Source organism: Corythoichthys intestinalis, chromosome 14, assembly GCF_030265065.1.
Source record: "Corythoichthys intestinalis isolate RoL2023-P3 chromosome 14, ASM3026506v1, whole genome shotgun sequence".
Lineage (NCBI taxonomy): Eukaryota > Metazoa > Chordata > Actinopteri > Syngnathiformes > Syngnathidae > Corythoichthys > Corythoichthys intestinalis.
The window spans coordinates 29,301,171-29,314,263 of record NC_080408.1 but is presented as its reverse complement, the minus strand read 5'-3'; the positions used below and the strand labels follow the sequence as shown (position 1 = coordinate 29,314,263).

The 13,093-nt window shown below is 39.9% G+C and overlaps 1 protein-coding gene across 8 annotated transcripts in view; it reads right to left on the bottom strand.

Annotated features, from left to right (window-relative positions):
* The window catches only part of LOC130930158 (partitioning defective 3 homolog), a 215,149-nt gene that overhangs the window by 134,561 nt on the left and 67,495 nt on the right, over nucleotides 1–13,093 (bottom strand). For all 8 annotated transcript variants that reach the window (XR_009066999.1, XR_009067000.1, XM_057857914.1 and 5 more), the window contains exons 3-5: nucleotides 2,570–2,756; nucleotides 1,127–1,314; nucleotides 923–1,066 (exon numbers count right to left, since the gene is read on the bottom strand). Coding sequence is in view for 6 of the 8 variants with exons in the window: in XM_057857914.1 (XP_057713897.1) it covers nucleotides 923–1,066; nucleotides 1,127–1,314; nucleotides 2,570–2,756 (519 nt within the window). In the remaining 2 variants the exon portion in view is untranslated. The remainder of the gene's footprint in view (nucleotides 1–922; nucleotides 1,067–1,126; nucleotides 1,315–2,569; nucleotides 2,757–13,093) is intronic.

Sequence of the window (13,093 nt, the reverse complement as noted above, 5' to 3'; positions counted from 1 at the left end):
AATTCCGATTGGAAATTTAAAAATCAGCATCGGGACATCCCTAGTGTGTACCTAGGTCTAAATGACCAAACATGTAATGTTGGAATAGATCAATAAACAGCTTTAGTTTGGTTTATTACATGCATGCTGCATTCTCACTTTTAAAAAAAATCATCTTTAGGAAGGTTTCTCTCAAAGAAATAATCCTGAGTATTGCACTACCTTGTGACTTGATTCTGCTTGACTTGACATAACCTTGCTACTCAATGTAAGTCGAGATAACCTTGTAATTCAACTCGTCTTACCGCTAACAGAAAAACTCAGATAATGGGGAGTTGTGCATTTAAAATACCGCTGATCTATTGACGACAAAAAACATCATATCTTGAGCAACACTTGTTGCAACAGCATGTTTTAACTTGGAATGCCGGGGTAACACCCTTTTGACTAGCCCTCAAACCCCGCAGCAACTGTGACCATTAACACCCCTGCTGCCACGCTGGCTGTGCACTTTGTGCCATTGTTACCAGCACAGCACATCTGCCATCACTTCCATTTTTTGTTTCATTTCGGCTGTCACAATTTGCGAGTTTTACGATTCCTTCTTCCGCAAACACATCCACTTCATCCACTTATAATTATTTTTCTCACCATTACTTTCCTCAGAAATGCTTGTTTTTTTGTTTTGCTTTTACGGCTAGTGTGAAAATAAGAAAAATGATCCACAAAAAAGTGAAAACCAAAGATTAAGACCCCACACCCTCGAGAAGCAAGTTGTACATTTGAGGCAAAGCAACAACTGCATATAATTTGCAGCTTGAAATTGCATCACTTGGGGTAAAAAAATTGGGAATGTGGGATCGCTGCTTCTCAACATACAGTATAAACGAGCAGCACGTCTTTGGCAGCATACATTGCCAACCTCAAGCAAACGTACACACACCTGTTCCTGCCTCTCCAGCCATCGGTCCACCATTGGGTGATGAGCACTGAGGGACGAACGTGCAGTCTCTCTCTGAAACTCCCGCTGATTGGCCCACGTTCCAGCATCCCGTGGCAAGCTGCGGTACGTGTCCAAGCCTTTATTCTAAACCAGAAAAAAAGCTCATTTTCTATCATTTGGATCATGAGGACATTTCACATTTACCTTTCTTTCCAGGCTACTGGTGCCCGAGTTGTGGCGGGCTTTTAGGAAGCCGGCAGTGGTGGACCATCGGCTCGGGTTCTTCCGTGACGGCGGTTCTTCTGCTTGGACCCGTGAATCGGCACCGCTGAATGGGCCGTTTAGACGCAGCAAGGCGGGGTCGCTGCTGCGGCGAACGTGCAGGGGCATGTCTGACGAGGGGAAAAAGGGAATCAAAAAAGCTAAAATTCAATGCTTTCACAGGTGCTGCTTTTTATTGTCATTCAAACAACACAAAAGAAGGATTCAGATCATTTTAAATCCAACAGGATCCAAAAAAAAAAAAAAAAAAAAAAAAACAATAATCCAAGTAATTGCCAGGTTATTTCATAATCAGTTCATTTCTTTCATGTCTCCTCAAGGTAATAATGGAATATCTGAATTAATCATCCTAAATCTCTGATCAAATGACACGAGCAAAACAAACACCGGAAATGAGTGTGACGGCAACATCCGATAAGCTAAACCGCGGCTGTGATTCGAGTGCTTTATGAAGTTAATTAATGAGCGACAAGCCTCCGCGGGAGATTGCTGGCTAACGAGGAGGTAGGCTGGAGTCAGCTCAACAGTGTGGGAACGACAATGCGAGGGAGAGAATAGGCTGCTTCCATTACAACTAATCACTTGTTTAAAAGTTGCTTCGTGTGGGAGGATGGGGTCCAAACAACAAGCCTGCCAGTAAACGCCACTGATGAGAATGTTAAATGACCTTTGATATCACCCCCCACCCCTCAGCCGTCCCATCACAGGCACTCAAAAATCTGGTGGCTGGTTCTGGCGGACCACACGTGGAAAATGTTATGTTGACAGGATGAAGTGTCATGAACTGTTGCGCAGCATTATTTTGAATACATAAACCAACCAGGGTTGTTTGAAACACGAGAGCCAACATACTCATAAATGTCAACTGGGGGTTTGAGAAGAGGGGCGCTTAGAGCGTGAGACCAGGAACTGAAGAATTCGAGTGTCACTCAGCGCTAGACCAGACCCATTCCATTGCCACACTTGGTCAAATTTTGCTCAGAGATATTGTAATCAAATCAGTTCTTTTAATGCACCAGCCAACATTCGGGCAGCGTCAAACGTTCATTTTAGTATTTGTCTAATCTAGTCTGCTGCAAATGGAAAAGCATAGTTTAGTTATTCCTGACATAAATCACTCCATTTCTTTTTACCACCCGCCCCCCTCTGATTGCAAATGTCACAGAAATAATAATTTTAATTTTAGGATGGCACTTGATGTGTTTAACCAAACTTAGGAATAAAAAACTTAGAAAGACTGGTTGGATATTAATGAACTCAGGTAACTGTCACAGCATTAATTACTGAAATATAGTGCCTGATATGCTGCTTGCCACTGTGTAATGTGATGAAAGAAAGAAAACATTCAAGCTTAATTATACTTACTGGTGCGCAGGGCAGACGGCGTGACTTCGATCTCGCTAGCAGCCTGGTAGGGCTGGAAGGCAGAGGTCCCGCTGTTCGTACCAAGGTCAACTGTAGCAAACAGGTCCGGGCTCTGGGTGCCCGTAGAACTGGCGCTGGTGCCGTCGCCACCATGGTGGGGCTCCTGCTCATCATAAATGGCGATCAACTGCAGGGGAGGATGAAAGACACAAAAGGGCACATTTTAAAAAGTCATTGAAAAGGAGATAGCAATTGAAGGTACTACAGTGGTATGAAAAACTTTCTGGACCTTTTGGAATTTCTCACATTTCTGCATAAAATCACCATCAAATGTGATCTGATCTTTGTCAAAATCACACAGATGTAAAAAGAGTGCCTGATTTTACTAAAACCACCCAAACATTTATAGGTTTTCATATTTTATTGAGGATAGCATGCAAACAATGACAGAAGGGGGAAAATAAGTGAACCCTCTGCCTAAGGAGAGTTAAAGAGCAATTGAAACCAATTTTTACCAAACAATTTAAGTCAGGTGCGTGCCCACACTGCCCAATCACAGATGAGTGGTTTAAAGCTGCCCTGCCCACTATAAAACACACCTGTTAAGAATTGTCTTAATGAGAAGCATTGTCTGACTTGCATCATGGCTAGGTCAAAAGAGCTGTCTGAAGACCTGCCATCAAGGATTGTTGATTTGTATAAAGCTGGGAAAGCATCTGTAAAAGTATGGATGATCATCAATCGAAAGTCAGAGAAGTTGTCTACAAATGGAGAGAGTTTGGCACTGTTACTTCTCTCCCAAGGAGTGTCCGTCTACCAAAGATGACGCCAAGAGTTCAGCGCAGAATACTCAGAGAGGTAGAAAAGAACCCGAAAGTGTCTGCTAAAGACTTACAGAAATCACTGGCACAGTCCAATATATCTGTGCACACATCAGCTATATGTAAAACTATGGCCAAGAATGGTGTTCATGGGAGTACTCCACGGAGGAAGCAACTGCTGTCTAAAAAAATATTGTTGCATGTTTAATGTTCGCAAAAAGGAACTTGGACACTCCACAGAAGTTTGGGCAAAATATTTTGTGGACTTATGAAACCAAAGTTTAATTGTTTGGGAGTAACACACAACGACATTTGTGGTGGAAAAAAGGAACAGCTCACCAACATCAACACCTCATCCCAACTATGAAGCATGGTGGAGGAAGCATCATGATTTGGGCTGTTTCGCTACCTCAGGGCCTGGACAACTTGCAATCATTCATGGAAGAATGAATTCAAAAGTTTATCAGGATGTTTTGCAAGAAAACCTGAGGCCATCTGTCAGACAGTTGAAGCTAAGAAGAGGATGGATGCTACAACAAGACAATGATCCAAAACACAGAAGTAAATCAACTTCAGAATGGTTTCAGAAGAACAAAATACACGTTCTAGAGTGGCCAAGTCAAATTCCAGACTTGAACCCTATTGAGATGCTGTGGCATGACCTTAAGACAGCAATTCATGCCGGAAATCCCAGGAATCTGACTGAGCAACAGCAGGTTTGTAGAGAAGAATGGGCCAAGATTAGTCCTGATCGATGTGCCAGACTGATCTGCAGCTACAGGAAGCGTCTGGTTGGAGTTATTGCGCCAAGGGGGGGGGGCACAAAATATTCAATGTGATGGCTCACTTACTTATTTTTCCCCTTTCTGCCATTGTTTGCATACTATCTTCATTAAAATACGAAAACCTATAAATGTTTGGGTGGTTTTAGTCAAAGCAGACTAAGGATGGAACAATACTCAGTTTTATATTGAACCCGTTCGATACGCCCTCTTCGATTCAATAAACAAAAACATTTGATCCAAATGAAAAGCTCTCAAAATATATTTTCCGAATTTATTTTTGTCGTCTCTCTCGCTAAAATGTCCGGCGCAGCTTTGCCTTAAAAAAACAAACTTCAGGCATGAAAATGGGTCAGGGGTTAAAAAGGTGATAAGGGTGTGGAGGAAATATGTTCCACTACACTGTACACTCCAACAAAATATTGAGCTCTGTCGACCCACACTGTGTTTCAGCAGGGCCATGCAGAGACCGGTGGAGGGGCGGGTACTCGTAGATCAAAAGGGGCACATGAACAAGTATTTAATACACCTTAAAACAACATAACTTCAATTTTAACCAGCTTTAGATAATAATTGGCTGCAACTGTGACATACTTTAATTGGGAGGGGGCAACAGTGAATAGAAATCAAAACTGTCATCAACACTTTCTGGCTGTGACTCAGTCAGTCTGCCTCTTTTCTTCCTTCAACCTCTGCATCAAAACTTCCTTCCTCAACTTGTTCATCTGAGAACAAACCACATCAGATGGTCACTGAGCCACCAACAGCACAGTTTTCTTAAAACTATTATTTCATTATAATCCATACTTAACAACTCTAGCACCTAATGATTAATAAAGCAATGACATAAAAATCTTATAGAAAAATAACATTGTAATTGTGTTTATTATTTAATACCAGACTATCATAGCAAACTTGTTCTTACCAGGTCTGCGATTCACCCAGCTGATGAGGTATCCACTGCCTTTAGCAGCCTCATGCAACTCCTTTTTTTATCCCTCAATCTCCCTTCCCCACGACGCATGTCTATGTAATGAAATATAAATATTTAAAAAAACAAAAAAAACAGACTCCCCGGTGGCTTTTAGTTTTAAAGCTTTCTTAATTTCTTTCTCTCTCAATAACGATGGAGGTAGATTTGTGTTTTTATTATTCAATCAAAAAACAAAGTTACTTCTATCAAAAACAAAGTTGCTTCAATCAAAATACAGTATATACTTTTAATCCTCAAAAAGTCACTTCAATTAAAAAAAATTGTTTTTGATTGCAAAAATAAATTTGAGACAAAAAAAGCATTTGAAAACTATTTTTCTTGATTGAAACAAATTTTTCCATTGAAGTAATGTTGTTTTGCGTTTGGGCCACATTTTGGCTAGGACATTTGTGTCTTTATTATTCAATCAAATAAGTTGCTTCAAACAAAAAAATATATATAAAAAGAAAAACTTTGCACATGTGTCAATCACCGTTTACCAAAGCCTGAGAGGGTTTGAGTAGACTCACTATGAAGCATTTAATAAAGCCAAGCATTTTCTTACTACTTTATTCTTGTTTAAAAATAATTCGGTGGGGCAGTAACATGTTTAAAATTTATCATAATTCTTACATTTTGAAGTGCTTGAAAACCATTTATAAATGATACTTTGGTGAAAAAAGTGAAAAAACATGTCATAGAAATATGTATCTTTTTTTCCAATGTAAAATCTGAATAAATGCTTTGAACACGCACAAAAAGATGGGGGGGGGGGGGGGGGGGGGGCCTACTTCGCGGTTTTCACTTATTGCGGCGGGTTCTGGTCCCCATTAACCGCGAAAAACGAGGGATCCCTGTATTTCTGAAAAGCTTTAAGAAGCAGGACTCATTCCCACCACTCGTCGGGCCGGTGTTGTGCCGACACCGGCCGTCAGCTCAAATCCAAGCCGAAAATAACGCGTCTCCGGCGGACGACGGGAGAGATGTGAGGCGCCTCCTCCATCCGAGAGCATGCCGCTTAATTTGACTCAACAGTGTGTTTCTTCGTTTATATTACCGCTAAATACACAAGCTTGATGCCAATTTTACGGGAGCTATTTTTTTTCATGGGAGATTTGGCTAGCTCTGGCAGTGTTCAACGCAAGCTACGAATGGCAGTAACTTTTTTATATCGCAAAATGTGAAAACGATTGAAACCATTACTCACCAAATTCAATCTGCTGGCAAATACAGGTAAGTGTGTATGCTGCGCTCTGGTCTGCCCCGGTGTGGATAAGGCCTGCTTTTTGTTTTCGCAGCTTTGCAATGCAACCAAAGGCTCTCTGAGCACTCCATGTACAGTAAGGAGTGCGCGCGTTTGGAATAATAGAACGCAGCTTGGGCCGATGATTGGTTCTCGTCAGCGAAACATCTAGAAGGATTTGCTGACTGTGTTCTTAAGTGCTCAGTTTACGTACTAAGTTAATCACATGATGATAGTAATAATAATAATTAAATAAAACCTCCCGACCCCCCCCCCCCCCTCCCAAAAAGAATTTCTCCTCGGATCTACGCAAATCACGTAGGTCGCCCTTTTTTACTTCAAAACGGCGAATTTCGCCGAAAGGTGAGAGATTTTCATGCCTGAAACTTGCCGCTAACAGCCCCCCTCCTCCACCCCTCCTCCAATCTGCATGGAAGGTGGGAGCTGTGGCGCACGAGGATCATTGCTCGTGAGGAGAGACAGAAACTTAAGGAGGCGGCTTGCCGGCTTCAATATCCTACAGATCCGTTGTTTGGCAGCATTTTGGGTGAGCTGATATGCTATCCCCACTCGTACATATTAAACAAAGACGGTCTTTACGGATACTTACATTAAAGTCCACCAATATATTGTTGCCGATTTGGCTGCTACGAATAACCTCGCTTTGACAACAAACAGGTTAAGACCGTGGGTCATGGAGAGCTAACTCTGCGGTTACAGGATGAACAATGAGTGGCAAATTAAGAGTGCTGGACTTCAAGCTTGTCCTGTTTATGAAAGTCGATTGTTACTGTAAATGCTGGTGTTGTGCAATAATGAGCAGACGTGACTTCTGTGACGTTTGTTAACTCTTTTTTTAATGCCCGACAACACTCGCGCGCACACACTAGATATCATCAAATAGCAACCTAGATGTGCAGTTAGATCCCCCTCAAGTCCCATGCCATTGGCTGCGTGAGTCCAGAGTGATCATGGGACGCGTTGTCCATATACTACATCGATGAATTAAATACCGCCATGACTGAATGGAAATAAGCAGCCCAAATCAATCCATACCAGTGACTATAGTTAATGTTGCAAATATTGTTAATTCTGTACGTAACACAAATGGACTCGTACCACAAATAGGATGTTTTTCTCATGTGGTAAACATACCTGCTAAGAGAGCAATACCAATCAACAGTGTGCCCCGCCTCACTTTACAAACAGTAAAGATTGTTCTCAGCACTTTTATACAAAATTTCTTCAGATCAATTAGAAGTAAGCACATAAATATTCTGTAGTATAATGCATGTTTATATGACGGCATTCTTATTTTTTATTGTTAGCAAAATAAAAAAAATCTTAAAAAATACAAGTGTTTTTTTTTTTTGTACCGAACCGTGACTTAACTGTATTGTTACATGCCTAAAGCAGAATTTTTTCATCTGTGTCATTTTGACAAAGATCAGATCACATTTGATGGTGATTTTATGCAGAAATGTGAAAATTCCAAAAGGTTCAGATACTTTTTCATACCTCTGTAAATCCATGTGACGGCAAAAGCTCAGGATGTGATTTTACACGCAGGGCTTGAAGTTAAGCTCTTCCGACTGCCCTGCAGAACTAAATAAACTGCTAAAGGCAAGGTAATAAAACCTATAGTAATGTGCCGTCTCTGAAAAACAACTTTTTTTTTGCTCACAGAACATGGCAACTGTCTGCCATAGCTGGTGCCAAAAAAAAAAAAACAACCTCTAAAAAATAAACCTAAATAGGCATGCACACACTTTTTATTCAATTCCCTCCTCACACTCACTCACCCCATGTCGCAGGATGCATTCAAACAAATCGGAAACCGCATTGCCCAAAAAACAGACCAAGACTGATATACAACCACACAGAACACACACAGCCCAGGTCAGTACTGTTCGAAATACTGTGTTCAATATTTCTTGTATTTATTTTCCAGATTTTGTCTGTCAATTTTTTCGGGTTACAACATATTTACTTATATTAGGTATTCATTTTTTAATTACCGTGTGACAATTTATAAAACGTCAATTATACAATATAAAAGTATTAGTAAACTCTTTGTATTTGTCGAACTGGCTAATTGTAATTAACCAAAACAAGAACAACAAGCGTGTGAATTATTAATTCATTGTTAGAGTAAACAATATTAATTTGCTAACTGTAATTGAACTGATGTTTACATCACAATTATAACACATGGTTTTGAAAACACAATCATTCAGCTGTAAAAGAAGATAAAGCTATGTTCCCAGTATTTTTGTTGAGTTCTGGCACAAAACAATGTTAGCAAAATGTTTACATTTTTGTTTTGGGAAACGCTTTATGTGCCAAATGTATGGATGTACTATACCAGGGTTCACTAAATCCGGACCTCGGTGCCACTTTTCCTGTCGTGTTTTCCACGTCTCTCTCCCCAAACACACCTGAATCAAATGATTATGTCATCAGCAACCTCTCCAGAAGCCTGATAATGATCCTGATTATTTTGATTCAGGTGTGTTGGAGGAGGGAGACATGGAAAACATGACAGGAAAAGTGGCACCGAGGTCCGGATTTAGTGAATCCTGTACTATACTCATTCTTAAGGCGTTGTTTAAACGGCTTAGTGATCAAGTTCTGCTTTCGCTTGGGAAAATAGCCCAAATTTTGACCGTCTTGGTTTAGTCGACACCGGTAACTTCGTCATAACCGACAAAGATCCAGCACATGGAAACAACAACTCCAACCATCTGTAGGAATCTGTTTAACAAAGCTAAGAAAAACAACATGCCCACTTTTACTTGGTCGTTTGAACATCCCCCAAACATCACACACAAATAGAACACAAAATTTATACACACACTTAAACGACTGCAGTATTTGTTGATGTTTCCAGCACATAAAACATTTACTTGACATTAGCGCTTTAATAGCATGCTGGACAAAGCAACACATCGGTATACATGTACGTAGCACATATCGAGACTCATTCTTCCCATTAGGGTTTTAAAGATGCACACACTTCACATTAGAGCTGGAGTCAGCTGGAGCTGGATGTAATGAGGCTAATAAAAGGTGCAAGGTGCGTGTGTGTCTGCAAACTGCAGTACACAAACTGTGGGCGTGACCTTATGAGAACTCCCCACTCTTACCTCATTAAGTAGCTGAGTAAAGGCCAACAAACACACAATTTTGTAGGCACGCACATACACATTGCATGTGCTTACCATCAGTCAGTAATCTGTGAGGTTCATCAGATATGTGGGATGTGTGAGGGGGAATAATTGACTAGCAAAATACCTGGTGACCCTCAAAAAAAGAGCATGTACTGTATATCATTCTTTCTTTGCCTTGCTTTTTTATAAATATTTCTTAATTACCTGACGGCTCTAAAAGACCAGTCCATTTGGGTCAAAATGGATTGCACGTTTTAAGTCCCATCAATGTCACTGAAAGATGATAGGTCCTCCCAGTTTAAATGATGGCTAAATAAAATCAGAATACAATAATTGCAAATCATGTTCCCCTTATATTTAATTGAATGCACTACAAAGACAAGATATTTAGTGTTCTAACTGATAAAACTTTTTTCTTTTCAAATAATCATCAAGTTTGACTTTTATGACTGCAACACATCACAAAAAGAGCTGGGACAGGTGGAAAAGTAGACGAAAAAAGTTAAGGACAGCCCATCAAACACCGATTTTGAAAATCTTACAGGTAAACAGGCTAATTGGGCAAATGTTAGTGCCATAGTTAGGTATACAATAGAGCTGTCCCGACGAGTAGACACTGTCGACATCATCGATGACGTAAATCTGTCGACGACCACAACATCCCGTCCACAATTGATGAAGGGTGAAAAAATATGCGTGGAAAGTTCAGAATGTCGGACGCTCGGTATGCAAGTGGGGAAAGCGGCACAAAGCCAAAAAAGGGCAACAGTGTCCAAAACATTGACTTATTTCAAAGAAACAAAGGAGTTAACATTGCTGTGTCCTGTCTCTTCAATGCCAAGCTTGGCTGCACATCGGCCGTGAATAAACACCTACGCTGTCACCCAGTTTTAATTTTCGAAGACAAGAGTAAGTCCATCTAACTAACTAACGACATGTATTATTGAAGTTGCTAAGCCTGTTGCGATTTGCAATAAGTCCATTTGTCGCAAGGTTAAAAAAATGAGGGTGATAATTTTCACGGCTGCGTTTTATCACCGTGTGCGTGCGCGCATGCAAACATTTGTGCGTGCGTGTAGTTCATTTCACAGATGTTTATTGGTAATCAACACACCGTAGAATTACAGTTCAGACATACAATATAAGGAAACATCTATATTAAACACTGTACGTTAGCATTGCTACATTGAGACTAATGGGGAAAAAAGACGACCTACTTTAGCCTTCTGTAAAACACTGTCTTCTCCAAAATGCAAACTTGCGGTTAAAAGGTGACACTTCAAACATCGCTGGTTAATAGCATTTGCAAACAAAAAATAATTTTTTTTACTGACACCACATGCAATGACAATAAGTGATTTTTTTTGCGGAGCGTAAAGCTTAAATTAGCTGTTTAGCGAACGTACTTCCGGTGAATATTTCAAAATAAAAGCATGTCATGTTCGTCAATTTCTGGAGTTAATCCCACATACTTCAGAATTCAGACTACTCTAAGAATACCTTTAAAATGACACCCTTTATGAAAAATCTGATTGGCAATGAATAATTATAATACTATTATATATAGAACTATACTAAAAAAATAATGTTAGGTACTTTTTTAAGAAATGTTTGGAATCATGTTGGAAACGCGAAGTCAGTGTTCTGAATCTGTTTACATTCCATTCTTTTGCACTAGTTAATGCTATTAGTATTTGAACTCATTGTTTATTTGTGATTTATTATTGTTCTTTACATGTTTATTTGTACTTCAATAAATAATTAAAGTGTTCCAAAATGTTTTTCTGAATTGATAAGCGTCAACAAAAATTTAATTGCTAAATTAGTTTAAAAAAATTTTTTTTTTTGATTAGTCGACTAATCGTAAAAATAGTCGGCTGACTAATCGGGAGAAAATTAGTCGTTTGGGACAGCCCTAGTATACAAGGAGTTATGAATTACTCAGTAATTCATATGCCAAGATGGGGTGAGGTTCACCGCTTGGTGAACGAATGTGTTAGAAATTAATCAAAAATGTTAAGGACAATGTTCCTAAACAGACAATTGCAAGGAATTTACGGATTCATCATCTGCTGTCCATCCAGTCATCAAAAGGTTCAGAGAATCTGGAGAAATCACTGCATGCAAGCAAAGAGATGGAAAAACCAACCATGCCCTTAAACAGCATTACACCACAAACAGGAATGTTACTGTGAAGAAAATCACGGAATGAGCTCAGTGATACTTCCAGAAAGCATTGTGAGTGAACACAATCCAGTTTCACCCACCAATGCTGGATAAAACTTCCCCATGACAGAAGAGCCACTTCTAAACAGGAACCAGACACACAGGTGTTTTCTCTGGGCCGGGGGTCATTTAAAATAGAGTATAGCAAAGTTGAAAACTTATATGGTCAGACTATTGCAATTTGAAGTTCTTTATGGAACACTGGGATGTCATGCCATATGGACTAAAGAGGAAAAAAGAACCCAAGTTGTCAACAGCGCTCAGTTCAAAAGCTAGCATCTGTGATGGTACGGGGCTATGTTAGTGTCATTAACATGGGTAACTTAGACAACTACGAAGGCACAATTAATGCTGAAAGGTATATTTAGGTTTTGGAGAAACATATGCTGCCATCTCAGCCCAGACCCAAATCAGATTTTACATGTCACAACAGTGTGGCCTTGTAGTAAAAGAGTGCGGGTACAAGACTGGCCTGGCTGCAATCCAGACCTGTGGTGCATTATAAAAAGTTTCAATTACGACAAGGGAGACCCAGGACTGTTGAACAGCTGATGCTGTACATCAACCAAGAATGGGAAGATTTCCACCTGAAGTGTCAACATTAAGTGTCCACAGTTCAAAATGTTTATTGAATGCTGTTACAAGAAAAGTGGTACACAATGGTCAGTAAACCTGACCCTGTCCCAGGGCTTTTGGGATGTGTTGCTGCAATACAATTCTTAAATTACTGATTATTTGTTAAAGCTGTAGTGTGAACTAATTTCTTCACATGCCAAATAGGGTCACAAGTAAAGTAATTCAACATTGTCCACCAAATAAAGCATGAAAAAATAATTTATATGTTGTATATTTGACAAAATAATCGCGTTTCCGAAGTTCGAGCCTGAAAGGGGACGAACCCGGAAGTGATACATCACACCGGGAACAGCGTTGGCAGCTCCATACATACGGCCGCCATACAAAGCCCTTCAAACAATGATTCAAACAGCGATATAAGCGATAGACCGAGCACAAGGGAGGGGATCCAAGTTTTTGAAGAGTTGGAGGAAGAAGAGGTGCTTGGAATTTTATGTTGGATCTAACATGTATTAGCCAGACGCTAATCAGAATGCAAACAGTGTGCCTAGACTACCTGACATGGAATAGATACAAGACCCATCGAGATTACAACATTGGTAAGATATAGGCTGTTATTATTTTTATGATTTGAAGATGCAGGCATTTGCACATAATGTTATGTTTTTGTCTATCTGATGACATTGTTAAAAAAAATAATAATCAGACTTCATGTTCATTTTGGCAGATCCGG